Source organism: Zootoca vivipara, chromosome 10, assembly GCF_965207765.1.
Source record: "Zootoca vivipara chromosome 10, rZooViv2.hap1.1, whole genome shotgun sequence".
Lineage (NCBI taxonomy): Eukaryota > Metazoa > Chordata > Lepidosauria > Squamata > Lacertidae > Zootoca > Zootoca vivipara.
This window is the reverse complement of record NC_142593.1, coordinates 26,551,497-26,572,254: the sequence shown is the minus strand read 5'-3', so window position 1 is coordinate 26,572,254 and position 20,758 is coordinate 26,551,497. Positions and strand designations below refer to the sequence as shown.

General features: G+C 41.8%; 1 protein-coding gene across 5 annotated transcripts in view; it reads right to left on the bottom strand.

The window, feature by feature from the left end:
• Nucleotides 1-20,758, bottom strand: part of MCTP1 (multiple C2 and transmembrane domain containing 1) — a 229,501-nt gene that overhangs the window by 95,669 nt on the left and 113,074 nt on the right. For all 5 annotated transcript variants that reach the window (XM_088652794.1, XM_088652793.1, XM_088652792.1 and 2 more), the window contains one exon: nucleotides 1,530-1,649. In XM_088652794.1, the coding sequence (XP_088508920.1) occupies nucleotides 1,530-1,649 (120 nt within the window). The remainder of the gene's footprint in view (nucleotides 1-1,529; nucleotides 1,650-20,758) is intronic.

The window sequence follows — 20,758 nt, the reverse complement described above, 5'->3', positions numbered from 1 at the left end:
AAAGTGATGAGACAAGATTGGTCCATCTGTCATAATCAGACAGCAACTTGGTGAATAATGTCATTGATCTGAAGCATTATTACAGAGTCTCATGCTGGAATTGATTGGGAAACTGAGATTGTTATGTAGGAGAGGCATTCTATGGGCAAAGGTCTTCTGAGATGCTACATTTTAATTCTCTTTAATGCACATCAGCATGTTGAAGAGGAATAAGAACAGAAAAGGAACTTTGGTGAATCAGACCAATGATTCACCTAGCCCAGCTTTCTGTTTCCTACTCTTGACTCCAGGAAGCACATGAAGGTTCAATACGGCCACTGTGGCTAATAGCCACTGAAATATAAAGACAACCTCCATGAATTTGGGTACGTTTGGGCTAAGGAAATGCTTGACTCAGCCCTCTACATTCATGTGCTTCAAAGTACAGGTAACTTGCAACTTATTGCGTATAGTCAAAATAACCCCTTGGAATCACCCTTGTGAGCAATCTTACCTTCCAGAGCTAGTGCACTGAATGGGTTTCACCCTCCAAGAAAGGCCTCCTAAACCCCAGTAAGCAAGGTGGAAACCTCAAAAACTCTTTCCACACTGGGGATATCCTGTGCAAAAAAGAGCTTTTTAACTTCTCTGCTTTCTTTATGTTCAGCTTGTGTGATTTCAACCAGCCAGCCATCAGGTGCATAAGGTTGAAATTGTGCAAGTTAAATGCACCCAAGCTCCAAGTTACCTGTACTCATAAATGCTTCTAACTGCAGCAACCATTTTATATGCAATTGACTGACACACGTCCGCCTACATGGGGGTCCTTTTGGACTCAAAAGAAGGCAGAATGGTGGCAGAACAAGGTGGGCTTATGTGTACTCCACCAATGCGTGCAAGGGTCAGGAACTGAACCCCTGTGCAAAATGGTTACTGCCTCTACATAATTATTATCTGCCATCTATTAAGTGGACTTCAGATAGTAACTTATTGCTATGTTTTATAAAATTAGACCAATACTCTTTAATAAATATGCATTTATTTAATCCACATATAGCACTATTTTTCTGTCAACCGGAGCCATCTATTCTCATGTGCTTTTAGTTCCCCCTTGAAATCTAGATTGTGCTGCCCTGCCACTGTCAGTGCTGTTGGGTTCCCAGACTCTGCCCTGAGGCCCCACCCATTGTCCCCATTTTCATCTGAGAAGTGCTGGAATGAGGTACATGCCAAGATTTTATGTTCCAGGATCAACAACTTTGCACCAGGTCTCTGGTGTTTTGCACAGTTTCCTTGGGATTTTAAGAAGGTTGGTAGCAATTCATGAAAGGTCCTCACATTTACAGGGTCTCTTGTTTGGCTGTTCAACTTCTTATTGAGGAGTGTGGTAGAACTGAATAGCCTAAGAGGCAACCACTTAATGTCTCTCTAGGGGTGAACCAGCAGCCAAATAGGCTCATTGCTTAAATTCCACTTCAAAGTTCTGCCTCCATGAAGAGAAGGGTCTTCTGCCCTCTGCCCCACTGCAAAAAAGCTTTAGACACACTTACCGTATCACGTTGTCTATTATCCTTCCCTGAAATGATCAGGAAGTAGTTCCACACCAACAGTAGCAACAGTGTCAGAGGAATCATGTACAGCTCAAAATTCCAGGTCACAAAAAGGAAGAGCTGGAACCAAAGAGAACGACATGGTATTGTTTAGATTTCCTTGAATGACAATATGCAAAATAGAGTACAATACACTAAAATTTCTCATTTATGGCACAGAAAAAACCCCACTATTAAACATGTCCTTTAATCTGTTGCTTTCAGTTGTTCTTACACAGGGCAACTCACTTTATCTCAGGAAAAAAGAAAAAAAAATACTTTCCAAAGCCTAGAGTTTAGACACCATTTCTCTCATGGCAGCAGAGTCATCTGTGAGTTTTGTAATTTTGGCAAAAGAAGTGTCCCAAAGCTTTAAGGACTCACGCAAGACAATGTTTGTAATGTTTGTAATGTTATTAACATTAGTAGTAGCAGCAGCAGCAGCAGCTTGCTACCATGATCCTTCCAAGGATTCATGTGAGGGCAGTCAAGTATTGAGAAACTTACAGGCTTCTTGGGAAGTGTACTTTAAACAGCACAGGTTCAGAAGTCAACAGGAACAACTGAGACCAGCATTTGGATTACTACTGGGATAGGAAAGTAGCTCTGGAGCCCTAACAATGGAGCTAGCGCTAGCTAGCAGCTAGCAGGCACTAGCAAATAAAACTTGAGTCTTCTGTAGCCACATTAACACTAAAGAGATTATAAATGTTACTGTTCATTTGTTCACATGAGCTGATATAATGAATATTTTCAGAATTGAAACAAGGCACAAGTATTTGAAAACGAATATAGTCCCCCTCCCCAGCGCACTGTAATTAAGAACAGATCAGTCGATTAACAAAAATATTATAATAGCTACCAATCGCACAGTAGACTTAAAAAAGCAGACTTAAAAGAAATGTTTACTTGTGTTAAAAACATATTATCATGAAAAACCCCACAAGGCAGATTCATTTTATTTTATTTTAAAATATTGCTGCTTAATATATAAATCTCCATAAGTGGTGTACAGCAAATGAGAAAATGTAAGTATTGCAAAAATATACAGACGCTATCTTAGAAGATATTCTTCTGCCTCTTTTTCAGAAAAGGCCTCTTAGCATGGTGTCTGCCATGCATCTTATTTAAGGGTGGCTTTTATTTATATGCAAGTTTCTGCAGATATAACCAACGAATTCATCTATTAAAACTTATGGATAATTAATTAACTAACAAATATGTGGGAAGCGACATAACACCTCTGCAATGATATAAAGCAGATTGTGATTCTAGGATTATACTACTGCCTGTTTGTGAGACAAAATTGAAGGACATCTCTTGATAGGGATGATGCCTCCTTAGATATGGTTATGCTTTCAGTACAAAGGTTCTCCAAAACACTGAGACACACAAGAAATGGGGGTGGGGGGCAGAGGAAGCCCACCTTGGCTTAGGAAACTGCTCTGATATGTCCCTTGTCAAGGAATATCCTCCGGGCTCATCTCACAAAAATGAAAACATGTTCTTACTATGAATTTCTGTTTGGAGATCTAGTATGCTCCACCCTCCACTCCTGCCTCTACCGACAATCTTGATGAGTGTGGGTTATGCCTTCTGTTGCTGCCTCACATACTGTTGGGCTTCCTTTCCTTTCCTTAATTGAGATTTCTGGCTTTTCTTGTTAGGGCAAGTTCTTTTGTTACTTCTGTCTCCTTTGTTAGTTCCCTGTTTTCTTTCCTGTTATCCATAGCGTTGTAACAGTTCCAGTCATCAATGTGGTTCCAGTTGAATAATTGTTTAGGGGTTGGGGAATGGTCCACTCTGCCAGTTGGTCTGGTGAAAGAGGGATTCCTCCTCCTCCTGGAGAGGAGGCAAAAGGCCTGCCTGATATTTCCAGTAGTATTTCTATCAAGGAATGTCCTCAATCCTTATTTCCTAACAGAAATTTACAGTCAATGTTGCTGTTGCTGTTGTTAACCCACTCTTCACTGAATTTTTTAATTCCAGATTGGGTAACAATGAAATAAATAATAATAAATATATACAGGAAAAAATACAAAACATACAGAACCCATAAAAACAAGGTAAAGGTAAAGGGACCCCTGACCATTAGGTCCAGTCGTGACTGACTCTGGGGTTGCGCGCTCATCTCGCATTATTGGCCGAGGGAGCCGGCGTATAGCTTCCAGGTCATGTGGCCAGCATGACAAAGCCGCTTCTGGCAAACCAGAGCAGCGCACGGAAACGCCGTTTACCTTCTCGCTGTAGCGGTTCCTATTTATCTACTTGCATTTTGACGTGCTTTCGAACTGCTAGGTTGGCAGGAGCTGGGACCAAGCAACGGGAGCTCACTCCGTCACAGGGATTCGAACCGCCGACCTTCTGATCAGCAAGCCCTAGGCTCAGTGGTTTAACCACAGCGCCACCTGGGTCCCCATAAAAACAAGACCACTAAATAAAAATAATAATAGCTACATTTAAAGAAAGAAAACAACTCGACTGCAGTAAGGTCAAGAATTAGAAATTTCAATTTAACCCAATACCCAGATAAATAAAACACGACACCCAACTGACTAAAACAACTTAAATGGCCTTTGCAATACTTCCTACCCCATCTTTCTCTCACCTACAACAGCCCACTCTTCACCAAAACCCCTAATGCACAGATGACTTGCCTCCTCATGAGCAGTCATGCTTCACCCTTTTCAGTTATCACCATAAAGTAGACCATAAGCTATGAAGCAAATAGGCGTTTAAAAAAGAAGGGAGTGTAACTGCTATATCCTTTAAAACACTATGGAAACGTAGGCATAATGTGGTAGTCTGGGTTCAGATTCATTTTATTATATTTCTGGGAACCAATGATCACATAATTCTAATACATTTAGAACATCCAACATGATCTGCGCCAAGCCTGAGTCCAAAATAAAACCATACATGCTAAAATGTATAAAATGGAAAAAATGTATAAAATGTGGGAGTCTAGACTCACAAAAAACACCCTTTAATTCTTAAAATTGTAGAATGATTCTTGCCCAGCCATTTTAAACACACCTGTGCAAATAGAAAGCTACCTTGTTTTTAATAAGAGATAAATACACAGGACTGCATTGTTGCTGGGCAGCCTAAGATTTCAACTTTAAATGAAGGATCATGACCAATGGAGAAAGAGCTAATAATAAAAGATGCATCATTTTCACATATTTAATTCCAACATCTTTAAGGGGGGGGGGATGAAATAAAAATGATGCTGAAACCATCCACACAAAGCACTTGATTCAATCTGTGAGATTAGTATCAGCTGTTTTTTAGAATTTGTGCTCCTTTCTTGCAGCTACACCAGTAAATCTGGTGATGATCATGCAGTCACACCAGATATGATTATACAGTGACATCACTGGGGACAAACAATGCCTGGAGTAAAGGGGGAGGCAATAACAGTTCATCTGGGTGGGAAACGTCTTGATGCATGGCGCAGCCATGGTGGGTCCAGGTAGGCCATCATCATCTGGTGTAATCAGGGGAGGAGATGGTTACTAGCTACCATTCACCTCCAGCCACAACGGTCCTCTCAGGTAGGGGAGGGCAGTGCCCACAGAGCCAATCAGTGGCAGGGGCTTCGGAGCTGTGCACACCCTGTGCTTGGCCTGTTTAAGGTGGCAGCCAAGTGCAGGTCACCCACTTGGCTGTTTGTGGGGGGAAACAATGCCTGAACGCAGTACAGGAGGAAGGAATTCCTCTTGCAGAGGCACCTGAGCTGACATTCCAGCCAGCCACTATCCCATGGCAGTTTCATTGTTGGTCCTTGCTTTCATCACTGCAGTGCGCTGTGGCATGCCAATCAGCATCAGCATGGTTGCTTCAGCAGTGATGATGAATTCCCTCACTCTGATCGTGGGCAATATTTTTGTCCAGTCCCAGTTCAGACAACACACGAAACAAAACATTGGCTTAGCTCAATGCAGGAATAAAAAAGGCTGGGGAGGAGTAAAGTGGCAGCAAGCTTCTCTCTGGGAGCCTGCATGTGTCATGCAAACTAGGCCTTAACGTAATTCTGTCAGCTCAACCCACCCACCTTGATACCTGGAGACTACAGTGGCAATTTTTGCACCTCTGAAAATGCCTCTACTGTGAGATTTTTCTAAAGCACTAAAAAAAGAAAAAAAAGAAGGGTAGAATAAGTGACATAGTCTTGTGGCACCTTAAAGACTTAATTGAATGTACAGTGGAATAGCTTTAGCCTAATTCTCATTTGATTAAGGTTCTGGCCTATATTCAAAGCAAAAAGATCTTAGCCACTTACAGCAAAAAAACATATTCCTCTATCAAAGATCGTGCTACAATTAAGTGTGGTGATAGTAGTACATCACCTTTATAGACCTGATGAAGGTCTTTTACCTTGTCAGCCCAAAAGGAGTCTTCATACTGCTCAATAAGACAGGATGCCCACCTAAGCTCCACAATATAATTGTGTCCTTCCACGAGAACATCCATGGCACCTTCCAATATGATAGTTCATCCTCCGATGCCTTCTCTACAAAGAGTGCAGTGAAACAGAGCTGTGTTTTTTGCTCCAACTCTCTTTGGCATATACTTCGCCTTGTTGCTCTGTTATGCCTTCAGCTCAACTGAAGATGGTGTGTACTTCTATTCAAAGAACAACGGGGAGGGGGGGTGTTCAACCTGACACGTCTCCACACAATGACAAAAGGGTGGCGGATCCTTCTCTAAGAGATGTTTAGATGGCACAGTATTTACAGCACACTTCCAGGAAGCTCTACAGCCCAAGCCTGCAGGGAGTTCGGGCTCATCATCAACCTGACAAAGACCAACATCCTGGGTCAGGACACTGCCAGCACTCCATGCCTCACACTTGAGGTGATAGATGATTTTGTTTCTCTGGATTCCACCATAACCAGCAACTTCTCCAGCAATGCTGAGCTGGACAAGCATATTGTCAAGGCAGTCACAGCTATGGCTTACCTCTCCAAGTGGGTTGGGAAGAATGTGATGCTAACAACCAATACCAATGTAAAGGTCTACCATGCTTGTGTGTTCATCACACACTGCTGTATGGAAGTGAGACAAGGAATTAGTGATACAGAAAGCTGTACCATTAATTTGGGCTGCAGATAGAGACTTTTCCTTCCTCTTTTTTTTTGTGTACAAGGCAATCCTCAGTTGAGGGGGAGCGAAGTGTCTCAGAGATCATCATCATTATGTGAATATTTACAGATTTCTCTGTTAAATATGCTGTTTTCACTTCTGTCTGACTTTTGCCAATATGAAAGTTACTACAGTGGCATGAATTTTTCATCGGTAATTCGTGGACTGTTAATGTGATGCTTGTATCTACAGACTCTGGGGCTTGCATTGTGGAATTGTCAGTATTTTCAAAGCAAAGTCACAGCACTTTCATCTTTAACTTCTATAAAATGATGTGAAATGTCTTTACACGATTGTAAGTGGGAAAAGAAAAGGGGTAGGAACCCAAATTTATATTAAAACAAGAAATTCTGCAAAACTTCTAGGGCCTTAGCTAAAAGCAGACTTCACTGATGTTGACAAATCTGCCAAGGTAAATTTGTTTTGATTAGGTGGCTCCATCAACTTTGCAATTCTTCATGTGGAATATCTCCAGTTAATGTTTCATACTAAAATTGGATAAGCCGAAGAACATCAAATGAATCCTGCCTAATACTGGAAGGAAATTTTATGAGTTTAGTTGTAGCATAATGGCCACTTACCCTGCTCCGGTGGACAGTGGCTGCAAACCCTCACAGGCTGCCCTCCGTTCCCAGGGCTGCAAGGAGTCACGTCCGAGCAACCAGCTGTTGCAAATTCCCTGTCCAATCGCATTACAGGTTGGGATAGCCCTCCAAGTCTAAAGTTTAAACTGGCCAATCATAAGCAGCCGATTGGACAGAGTCTGGCCAGTGGACCTGAGCGTGAAAGTCCTCGCTCTGGCCCTCTGGCTAAGGATAAAAGCCAACTGCACCTTGCGTTTGAAGCTCATGTTGTACCTAACTTTCTTCTTGACTAAGCCAAGATCACATGCCTTAGTGGACAACATCAGGTACCTATAAGACAAGCATGAACTTTTTATGTAAGGTTTAGTGTTTAACATTGTAAACCAGAAGTATTTTGTATGTGATTTTTTTAAAGGTTTCATTCTGTCCCACTTGTTATCATTAAAGTTGCAGTTTTAATACACTGCATTTATGTTATTCTTAAACTTTTCATAGAGTTTTATATGGCTGCCAGCTTCTATATAACGAAGTGCAATATAACACTTGATACATACATGTAACCTTTCATTATTGTGAAGTCAGAAGGGGAAAGTGGCTACCATGTTTAAAGAAAAAGTGCATTAGAACACGACTTGAAATGGGGTGAGATTAAATGCTTTCCAAATTTAAAATCTTCCTCCTATATCTTCTTGTGCCACCTGTAGCTACCTGTTTTGAAAAAGATAAATATTTGTTTACAACAAATTGAGAATTTCTATAGCTCCTTGCTTTGGAGAGAGGAAAATTACTGGTTCAGTTACAAAGGTTAGCAAGTTATCAAAATTCCAGAGTTTTTGTGTGTTGGAATCCGTTTTGTCTCGGGAGACAATAGAGGAGTCCATCTTTGGGGGTGAAGTCAAACTGTTGGAGAGTTACAGCACCTGCTGTGGCTGTAGAGACCAATACGGGAGACAAACTTTGTTGGACTGGGGCAAATGAACTCTGTTTCACAACGTTCTTTATAAGGAAGGTGTCAGAGGATAAGACATCATACTGGATGGTGCCGTGCATGTTCTTGTGGAAGGATGCAACCATATTGTGTATTGCTGTTCTGGGAGTGTTGATCTGAGGCCACACTTTCTGCTTTGTGCCATGGATTCTCTTGATATACTCATTGATACGATCTTAACATTTACATAAGGAACCGCTCAAAGACACATAATTTTCATATGCATATGGTTGAATAAGAGTCTATTAAGATATGCTCATCACAGCCATTTCAGGTAGATGATTTCTTCAAAGAGTAAGTGATCTTTCATACATTACTAAGTTGACAAACATTTTTAAGAATCCAAGTAGAATACAGACATTGCAGTCAACGTGGCCCTTAGCTGCAGTTCAACACTCATTTACTCACTTAGATTTACAGTCCCAACCAAGAGGAGCTGGCATTATTTTTCATGGTAGAAATACACTACTATCAAATTGCAGCTGGCTCGCATTAATGACTGGATCAAATAATGTCTAAGTAGTAAAGGTTTCAGGTTCATTGAAGCTTATCTCTTTTTAGTACTCAATTTCCCTCAACAGAGTTGCCAATTGTTTCTTGAGCCTTTGTCTTGGTCATTTTACCTAGCAGACCATTCTGTACATTAATTATTTGCTAAACGAACACATTACTCTTATAGCCCATTCTCAATTTGTTATTTGCTTTATTATTATGTACGCCTTGAAAGTCAAGTTATGTTTTCAATGTATTGCTGATGTGAGGGGTAATCACAATCTATAATAAGTCATTATGTAATTCAATTATGTCCCTGTTAAGCTTTCGGAAAAACCCCTCTCATTATCCATGCCTTCCAGGTTGGAGTTCTTTCTGATTCTTTATGGCTTGTAAAGTTCCTTAACAACTGTCCAACAAAGTTACAAAACTTAAGTGCGCTCCTTAATTTAGAAGGATCCTGCTGCAAAGTAACATTTTAGGTATTTTTTTTTAGAAGAGCACTTTCAACAAACAGGCAGCACTTTTGTATTCAAGAAAGCAATTGTTCTATGGCATCATACACTGATTTAGTTCCAAATTACAAAAAAAGATAGTTTATGGTAAAATAAAAAGCTGCAAGTCATGAGCACAAATCTGTAAGCTTTAGCCTCCAATTTTCAGATTCATTCTTGGGGGTGGACATGCTTGAACAGATTCTTCTGGCTCTGAACGCTTACTTGGGCATTCCATTTGAAACTCATGGAAGGTGCTTCCGGTTAAATTGTGTTTAATTTTTACTTACAGCATTTTATTGTTTGCTTAATGTAAAAAATACTATATGCCTTGGATCGGTCTGATGAGTCATTTAAGTGTTAAAACAGGGCCTGTGTTAGTGTTGAGTCAGAGAATATTAACTTTGCAAGTCACTGATTCAGTCAACAGCCGCAAAAAACTTCACTTTTGGTGGCATACAAGTTTTCATGCCTTTGCTTTTTAAGTACTTGACTATTCAAGAATGTCACCTTTCAAATTACTGTTTTGATGCTGGAGTTAATTTCTACATCTGCTTACTTGGCATTTCAACATATGTTGGCAAATATTCTTTACAATAATAAAGCAGAAAAAAACTAGAAGCCTTTTACATGCTACATATAAGTGGCACATTAGCAAAGAATTTGACTCAAAACTACACGGCAGTGCATTTAGCCAGTTCTGTTCAATTCTGCAGCTAAATATATACGGAACATGTTCTTTATAAAAATACAGCTTGACAAACCCTGTTCCTCTTCCCTCTTCCCTCCCATCATGGAACTCAGGGTGGCATGTTTTGGATGATACTTCCAGGATTAGTGTGATCTTGCCTCTGCATACCACTCACTGGGGAGTAGCAGCAGGAGAATGCAATGGTGCTCATGCCTTGCTTGTGGGTTTCCCACAGGCTGGCTAGTTGCTGTGGGGAACAGGATGCTGAACTAGATGGGGCTTTGGACTAATCCTGCAGGATTCTTCTCATCTTATTACACAGACCTAGACCTAGTTACAGGTGGGTAGCCGTGTTGGTCTGAGTCGAAGCAAAATAAAAAAATTCCTTCAGTAGCACCTTAAAGACCAACTAAGTTTATATTTTGGTATGAGCTTTCGTGTGCATGCACACTTCTTCAGATACACAGCTGTCAGGGACTGGGCAGAGGAGCGGGAGGAATGGTGGATACCACCTCCCCTGCCTGAACCTTCTAGAGAAGAGGAAGACGGTATAGAGTTAAAACAGTGGTTTGCAGGAGGTCACAGCTCAGAGGCTGCAGAGGGGAGAAGATAGGAAATATTGGGGGAGGAGCAGGAAGAAGCAGCAGCACCAGGGGGAGAGACAGCTGATAGACTCAGCATCTTTAGAAAACATTCCAGATCTACCCTCTCCCAGAACCTGGAGGGCATTGAAAGTAGGAGAACAGAAAGCACAGATCAGCCAACCTAGGGATGACATATAATAGGAGAGACGGAGGGGGTGGGGCTTTACTCGGAGCAATGCCATTACTGTGAGAGGCACCTTTTCTGAGCCTCTCTCTGTGGATATTGAATAAAATACTTGGTAAGATCTCTCCTTGTTTATTTAATTCTTGGCTGTCCACTGTGGGAGGGATCTGATTCCCTGACAATATCTGTAGGAATATGACTGAGATCTCTTGATACGCTTCCCCCCTCCCTGCATTACCTGTACATTCTTTGGCCAGCACAGTCTGACCAGACTGTCAATGGTTTTCTTATTCCTTGATTAGTTCACACTATTTACTTAGCACAAACTTCAGAGAAGCATACTTTGGGGACGACGACTAGATGATACAAAAAATGTGTTATTGGATGTTTTGTTTTAAAGTCGTCATGGGAGGGGTCAATGAGGATTAAGACGGATCTTCACTCTTAAACCCCCACTGCAAACTTGCTTCTCGAAGTTTCTGTTTGCCCCATGTATAGCAGCAACGCTCCAGAAACAAATAGCAGCTGGTGGCGGGAAATTCATATGGAGTGCACTGGGTGGGGGCAAGGCTTTAAACCCATTCCCCATAGTCCCAATCAGGGTCACTCTGAATGTCTTCCTTTTTAAATGCAAATTTGAAATGCAAATATGTATTTTTCCTCGACCTGCTTGGCTCCCAGTAAGTCTTTGGTTTCAACTAAATTATGTCCAGAATTGGAAATTCTACATTGCTTACAAATGGTTTCCAGTTTTCATCTCTTCACATTACAGAATAAAACAAAGGAATTCAGAAAATTAAGGCAGTTAAAGAGCTGTACAAGGATCATCTCGGAACAGCAACAAATGTTCATTTTACAAGCCATGTAGCTTGTATTGAGTATATTCAGATGTGTAAAAAGCAAAGGATTCCGAGTTTTGAAAAATCTCAGCTGTGTTTTTCTTTTAAATAAAAAATAACAAGATTATAATGCTGCCATTCACGATCAAGAGACTTCTAAATGATTTGGACTACAATTATTGTCAAATGCAGCCAGAAAACCTGTAATGGAAGTCTCAGTCTGAAACATCTGGACTGGTCATTTCTTCATCAGAGGGCAAACGGGCAAATTTAGCAGGGGATCAGATACCGTACTTTCCCCCATCACTGTAGGTTGCGATGGTGATGGGGTGTGGTTTCAAAGTGACAGGAAATGTTTTAAGCAAGGTGTGCTGGGAAAAAAGAAGAGATAAGAAGAAAGACTGGGATCCATCTTGGGTTGGCAGGCTGAAGGCTGGCTGGGAGAGATGGCTTGGACTCCAGGGCTGCACTGCTGTGGGGGGACAAGCCCCTCTTGAAATGACTATGCTGTAACATCTGGACTCCCTCCACGTGCACTGAAGGTGTAATTAGGTGAATAAACTACATTTCTTAAAGCTACGACAGTCTCTGCCATGTCTCAATTCTCCAAAGGAACACAGACCCTGGGTGAGTGCCTGGAATCCCCTGGAATCCTGCAGAGAGTGGAGGTGACACCCAACTTTTGTAACAATACGAAGAGAAAGAGCGCAGCACCAAGTTTGAGTACCCAAGCCCACTCCCTTGCCTGTGAGTTTGAAATATGTTATGCCCCCAAATCTAGTTTAGCTTTAGGACACCGTCCTACATCATTTCACCCATCCCTGGTATATGAAAGGGGCTGTGTGTGAAAACTGTTGATTTTAGAGCTTTTGAAGCAACTGAAAAAGCACTCCAAAGGGAACCTGTGATATGATGTAAAGGCTTAGCTACACTTCTTGGAACAGCTGTCAAAACACCTTTTGATTCTGTGCTTCTGCGTGGCTTCCTGTACTATTATTTATAGGTCGCCTCTCTTTCCAAAGGCAACTGAGGCAACATACAATATTAAAACCTCTCAACTAATGCCAGGAGGAAGGTTCCTTCAGCAGCTCACATTCAGGTAATCCCTACAGGACGGTAACCCAGACTGGTGAACTTGCCAGAGCAGTAGATATTAGAGCCTACATATTTAATGTCTGTGTTGCACAAATCATCTTAGAAATGCAAAGAACAGTTGGCTGAGACTCCAATCATGCTTGGGAGTCTGACGGGCAGAGGTGGGGATTCAAACTCTTCCTCCTAGTGTGGTTCTGATGAAAAATGCCCTGCCCCGGCTGCAATGAAGGGATTCATGCAATTCCCTACATGGAATAATAATAATATTATAATACATTTTTATTTATACCCCACCCTTCCCATCACTGAAAAGGCCCTGGCCCTGATGGAGGATAATATGGCTTCTTTAGGGCCCAGGACCCTTAGGCTGTTATTATTCGTGGACCTTAGGGTCCTCTGCAGGACATACCAGGGGAAGCTACTTCTGTGCAGAAAATTCAAAATGCATGATCCCGTGTGATCATAGTTCAATATAAGGTAGCTCTATAGTGTCAGAGACAGAGGAAAACAATCTAGAGATTCTTGCAAAACAGGAAATATAAATGGCTAGCCCCAGTTGGAAATCTGAACTACACTAATAGCATTGAAACTTGCACAATTTATGTTGGAGGCGATAAAATCAGTGGTGAATGCAATGATTTAGTACCATTGCCCAAGAACCAGGTTCTTTTAGTTTTTTGAATATTCACATTGTTTCAGATATGCACCTAGAGATTTACCTGCAGCTTTAAAAAAGATGTAGAAAGCACAGAAACATAACACAAGCAAAATTCTACTGATACAATGTATGTTCCACCAAAGTGCATTGTGAAATATTCTAATGCAAATATATTGCCATGCTATTACACAAATCAAACTGTGTATCTATAGTGTCAAAAGCACCTCTTCAAAATCATACAACTACTTATTCCAGATATTTTAGTCATATATTATTCAACATGAACAAATGTAGAATTGCACACACACACACACATACATAGCGTCCTGACTAGATGTACTAAATTAAAATTTGTTTCAGTCATGAGATATTTTTATCATGTTTCGCAAAGTTGGTGTAGAGGGAAAGAAAAATACTGAAAACAGTCTCAAAGTATACACAACACATGCAATTGTATTTTAATTGAATCTGTTCCCTATACATCAAATTAAACTATAAATGAGGACTTTGTGCTGGGATTCTCACAATAAATTTCTAAAATTCCCGTTCTTGGTTTTGCTCTCAATTTAATCAGACCCTCCAAAAACCAACACAGATTTATTCTGAAAGACAGATTTTGAGCACAGTAACCATTTTCCTATCAGCAATTTGTAAAATGTGACCATAAAAGAGCAAACCCCTCTGATACATGTTTAGGCCAAGAACAACTAAGAAATTGTTACAAAGATGTTTCTGCGAAATCTGGCATTAACTTGCTGCTTTCCCTCCACTCTCCCTCACTACTTATACACAGACAATAGTTTTTAAGAGGTGAAAGTGATCAGAGAGGCTTTGCTTCCCATGGTATACACACATTCCTTGCTAAACAGATATTGCAGGTTTTTAAAATTACACAAATATCTGCAGATTCCCTTTACCAACAGAGAAGGTGTGATGTGTACTTCACCTGTTTTTTTAAAAATAGTAGTCCACTTGCACCCTCAATTCCATGTATTATTTGTGAAAGATCTACAATTCATGTGCCTTCTAGATATATACTATATATTTTAGAAAGCTGCTATGCGTTTACATACTTCTTAAGGTATATTACGGTTCCTGAGATCAAGTAACTTATTTTCATCAGTATCTGGACACCATTTTGAATCAAGATGGCAAAACAAACCTTTCACAACTGCACTGATTTTTTTGTTTCTTAGAATTCCCGAGCAACGCTAGGTATGAGGTTGCTAGTGACAAATATTTCACAGTTTGACTATGATTGAAGCTCCTTTCCAATTTTCCCGATTGCAAAAAGCAAGATTCCATCAGTAGCATTTCCATCAGAAAAAACAAATTCTGTCTCAATGAGCTTTAACCACTTTCCTCCTCCGAATAGCAAAGTCTACTTGCTATCGTGCCAATATGTATAAAGCATCTTTTTAAAAAAAAAATCACAGAAACTCTAAGGGTTGGGTGATAACTATATGGAGGATACTTTTTGGACAGCGGCACCGTATTGTCCATTTCCCTGCTCTAAATCACCTGATCTGCATAATTATAGTGTGGTATAATTATGAAGCATATGAACCACTATTGAATGGTCTCCATGATTTAGCCAGTCTCTCAGGGCTGGTTCATATTCTAGGGTGGGCCTGATATGAGCACCTCATCTGGTTTGCAGTTGGTCTATGATCAAGCAGAAGCAGCAAGTGTACTAACTGTGGGAGATGTATTTGCCCCTGCTGTAATCAAGTCATTACAGAAGCTCTTTTCCCAAGATGTAGCAATGACTCAAATTATAGCAACCAAATATACAGTGGCATAAAATCATACTAGCATAGCCAAGCTGCGAGTTCAACAGCAACCTTGCATTCTCCCGAGGTGCTGGTGCAGGGGGCACAGGAAAATATGAAGCAGCTCCACTTCAAACCTTTCCCCCCATCCTAGGCGCACGCACACACCATCTAAGTTTAGGCTTCTTTCTTTTCTTTTTAATGAGGACCATTCCCGTTTAAGATACATAATATAGCAGGTGGTGTTAAACTGATCCCAATCCTCCTTCTAAACTACTTATGATGAAAATTAGTTTCAGACAAACACTTGAAGTCTGCCTTGACGACTGCAGACACATGTAAAGAAAACTCTGTGATTGCTGGTATATCATTTGCCCTCACTATGCTAGTTTTGAAACATCAGAAAACAAAAGCTCATTTCCTATGCTGTTGCTTCTTGTTTTCCTTATGAAGGCAGAAACCCTCGAATGTTAGGAATTATTTTTCAGTATACACCCCGTGTTTATCATTCCTTGTTTATCACTTTTCCCCACCATATCTATTTTTTAGTAACTGATTAGTCTCCCTGGGATCTAGATACATTTCTGATATTCCTTGGCTGTTTACTGCCTTGACACATGCATTCATATACATTTTACCCATGCATAAATGTAAGCAAACAACACACATTTTCCCCACCCCCTATATATACATTACCAATATTGTACTGGAACACACATGCAATATATATATATATAAGCACTCTTATATAAGGAAATCCAATCGAAACCCCATAGGGAAATGTGTAGGTTATTGTTACAATATCTGTCATCCATGTAAGAGAAACAGAAATGAGATGGGCATTAAATTTGCATACAGCCTGAAGCACAGAGGTTCCTGTATGTAGAGAGTTGATGGGCATATCTGGCAGGAAGATTCTGTCAGGATTAACTCAGGAAAAACACCCCCAAGGAGATAATTTGAAGACCGTGTGAGAATTTGCTTCAACACATGAAAATAAAACTTGAAATCCATAGCAAAGGGTAATAACCAAATGTTAGCACAAATGCAATGGCAGAGGCAAGGGGATAATCTAGTTTAGTTAATTAACATCAAGTTTAGCATTGTTAAAAGCAGCTTCTACTCGGGTCTCACAGCATTTACACAGACTCAGAAAAACAAGTGATATTTAACAGCCTTCCCCAACCTGGTGCCCTCTAGATGTTCTGGACTATATATCATCTGCCAAGCCAATACAACAGTGCTGTGGAAGGTAGGCAAATGCAAGTGTAAGAAAAGAAAAGGCCAAACCAATTGAGAAAGGAAATGGTTAGAATGATTCAAGATTTCACCATCTGAGGAGAAATACTGCAAAAGTCAGGATCATTCCAAGAGAATCACTGTGTGCTATCAGAACGCCAAGGCAGACAAGCAAACATAGAAATATATAGCAGTCGGTAGCAGGCAGAATGTTCAAAATAAAGCAGTAAAAGAAGTCTGGATTAACGAGACCTGCTTTTGAAAAAGTAAAATGAATTTAGTAGGTGAAAGTGGAGGCCTGCCTAATCTGGGTCTTCACACATAACTTCTTGGCATCCTGGGGGCATATTATTCAGTGTTGGGGTTTGAAGCACAAAGAATAATTGTCTACACACCAGGTGTGGGTAACCTCTGGGCCTCCAGATGCTGCTGAACTACAACTCCCACGAACCCTAGCAAGCACAGGGATGATGGGACTTGTGACTTTTGGCCCCCTGGAGGCTCAAAAGTTATTTTTACATTACCTATGTATATAGCCTATGTGGCAAAAAGAGAGAATACCACACATTTGCTTGGCACAATTCTGCTACTCAAACATATGTAGAGTTCCTTGGTTCATTTTAACCCATACCTGTCTGAACCCTTGGAAAGCCACTGTAATTCTGGGTCCTTTCCCAGTCCTCCTACCAAAACACACCAGAAATTTCCAATGTGTGACCATCACAGGAATTCAGCTTGATATCGACAGTCAACACAACAAAATTTTGGCATTTCACAATTTTCTGATAACTTAGGAGGTGTAAGATTAAAATAAATGGAAATTTAAAGCCTCAATGACTACAGTATGTTATTGTATTTATTTGCTTGTATTCCCGGAGCTCTCTGGGAGCACATTACATTTTCAGACATCCACAGGATCTGCCTTCCTGAAATGTTAGTACAGGGCACAAGGATATCCAACAATTCTGATAGGAACATAGGAATTGAATAACATGCCATAGCAAGAATTTCAAAAGCAGAGATCCAGCTAGTGCCCTTTTTCTAGTTAAGCATTGTTAAGCATTGTTATCATAGTGGCCAACAAGATGCCAGGAGAAGCTAGCAAGCAGGCCTAAGTATGACAGAACTCTCTCCTCCTGTGGTTTTCAGAAGCTGCTTTGTAGGAGCATACAGACTTCCAAGGCAGCGAACAGTGGAATATACTGGCTGGCAGCCCCTTATAGTCTTAACCTCCATGAATTGGTCTAATCCTCTTTTAAAGCCACTGAAGTTGGTTGCCTCCGGTCAGAGTGTGCAACACACTGTCCCCAATACAAGACTATTCACCATTGTATCACCAGGTAAAAAGACACAAAGGACTCATGGACCAAGCATGTGATCTGAGCATGTCCTGGGTAGCAGAACATATACCGGTAGTCCTTTGCTCACATCCTAGCAAATGCTTGGAGTCATCCCTTTGTACATACTCAGGCATGTACAGTCGTACCTCGGGTTACAAACACCTCGGGTTACGAACAACTCGGGTTACGAACTGCGCAAACCCGGAAGTATTTTGCGCATGTGTAAAGCGCGAAAATAGCGCTTTGTGCATGCACAAAATGGCGGTTCGGGTTACGAACTTTTCGGGTTACGAACTGCGACCCGGAACGGATCGTGTTCGTAACCCGAGGTATTACTGTATGTATACTATAGCTATGCCAGTAAAGTATCTGAATTGTGATTACAAGATGTGCTGTGAACACTCATCTAGAAAAAGAGAGGGGTTATTTTCTGTTGGAACAAGTATTTCTTTTATTTTTATTTATTGAATTTATACACCACCCTATAACCGGAGGTCTCAGGGTGGTTCACAGAATAAAGTCAAAATATAAAACCACAAAATACATAATCAGAATAAAAACAACACCACAATAGCCCCCCCCCTCAAAACCCACATTTGCTGTGACTTGTTTGCAAAGCATTTTGAGGATAAAATTGCTTGCATCCACCAAGACCTTGACTCTCCTGTTATTGTTATAGCAGACGAATCTCATGGGGTGTCCAAAGCACAGTCTAGTCTTGCTGGATGAGTTTCAGTTGGTAAGGCTCGAGGATGTGGACAAGGTGCTCGGATCAGTCAGGGTGCCCCTCTTGACTGCTAAAAACCAGCAGGGAGGGAACAGCTAGCTGGGTCAGGAAGGTGATCAATGCCTCTTTATGAGAGAGCGTGGTCCCTGCCTGTTTGAAGGAAGCAGTGGTAAAACCACTCCCTAAGAAACCTTCCCTGGATTTGGAAAACCTAACTAACTACTGGCCAATTGCTAATCTCCCTTTCCTGGGGAAGGTTCTGGAGCAAGTGGTTTCAGACCAGATCCAGGTGCTTTGGGAAGAAACTGATTTTCTGGATTGATTTCAGATGGGGTTTAAGCATGGTTTTGGCACAGAAACTGCTTTGGTTGCCTCTGTTGAGAGAGAGACAAGGGAAACATGTCCCTGTTAATTCTTCTCGACCTCTCACATGGGCGTAGGCAGGGGGGGCAGGAGGGGGCAGCTGCCCCCCCCCCGAAGCAAAAAAAAATAATGTATTTTACAGACCATAACCAGCACTTTTCCCCTCCAAAAACTGAAGTGGAAAGGGCTTTGCTTTAGCAAGAGCAGCTAAGTCTCCGCTTGCTGGGGGGGGGGGGGACACAGCAGTAACAAAAACACATCAAATAAATAAAGCAAAGTGGCTACCAGTAGTTAAGCAGTTAAGACAATGGAGCATATATCCCCAGGCAAGATTCGATAGCTGACCATTTCACCCTATTGTTCTTAAGTGGGAGTTGTTAATGAGCATTCAGGAGCATTAAGAGTTCTATTGGCGATTTAATGAGGGTGCAGACTCAGAGGATTCAATTTGACTAAGGTGGCTCTGCAAGGCTAAAAAGAATTGAATAAGAAAGGGGGGAGGCTGTAGCTTTGACAGACACAGTGATGTTTATAAAAAGCATTGGTGTTCCAGTCCGCCCCTCCTCCTGCATCTGTATACTGTAAATCAGGGGTGGCCACCTCCCAAGAGACTCTGATCTACTCAAGAGTTTAAAACTGGGGGTGATCTACCCCCTTTTGGGGGGTTCAGGTCAAAGCTGTTGAGTTTTTTTTAAAGGAAGGGAAGCCCTGTTTTTTGGGGTTTAGGTCAAACTTGTTGAGCTTCTTTTAGGAGGGAGGGAGGCCCATTTTTGTTTAGGGCTTCAGGTCATAGTTCAACTTTTTTGAGGGAGGAAGAAAATTTTGGGTGAGCTTTTTTTAGGGGTGCCAGTGACCTACCAGTGATCTACCACAGACATCCAGTGATCTACTGGTAGATCACAATCTACCTGTTGGACGTGCCTGCTGTAAATCAAGCAGAGAGAAAGCTGCTTACAAGGCTCCTGTACATGCAGAGTTCCAGCATCACAGCGTCACCCAGAGGCACCCACAAATATGAGTTATCCCTCTCTCTATTTCTTCCCTCCCTCTTCCATCCTTAATAAAATACGGGGGGGGGGGGCAGATAAGCCCCACATAGAAAGCCCATCAACATGGGGGGATGACTCTTTCAAATACGGTATTTACCAGTAATTGGGGGGGGGGGAGAGGCACCTAGGCCTCTAGGAGTTGGCTGCTATGCCTAGGAGTAGGACAATTCAAGAAAGCAGAACGATGCATATGGTATGGTAATATATCAATAGAATCGTAGAATTGTAGTCGGAAGGGACCACAAGGGTCATCTAGTCCAACCCCCTGCAATGCAGGATTTTTTTCCCTAAGGTGGGGCTTGAACCATGGTTGAAATATTATGCTGATATGCAGCAACGCCTCGGAGCCGTCGTGGCTGCGGCCGTGTCTTGCCTCGCCCTTGCCCGCCCTGCCACCCCCTCTCGCCTGCCCGACCCTCCCGTCCTCTCCAGCCAAGCAGGGTAGCCGCCAACGCTACCAGCCCCAGAAGCACAAGGTGGCCGCTGCTGCCGCCGCCACGATTTCATCAGGCCCGCTGGCCCTTTAGCCCCGCCCACTTCATGGCCCCTCCCCTTCCGTGCCTTGGCCCCGCCCCTGAACGACCATGGCTTGCCCCCCCCTAGTTTTGATCCTGGCTACGCCCCTGACCTCTCAATGGCTTTTCATACCATTGGCCATGGTATCCTTTTGGAACAACTGTTCAAACTAGGGGTGGGTGGCACTGTTTTGCAGTGGTTCCAGTCCTACTTGGAAGGTCGTTCCCAGAGGGTGTTGCTTGGGGAATGCTTTTAAGCCCAGTGGAATCTTCAATGTGGGGTTCTGCAGGGTTCAATCCTATCCCCTATGTTGTTTAACATCTACACAAAACCGCTCCAGTTATCTGGAGGTTTTGGAGTACATTGTCAGCAATATGCTGATGACACTCAGCTCTATTTTTCCTTTATATCTGCAGGTGAGGTAGTG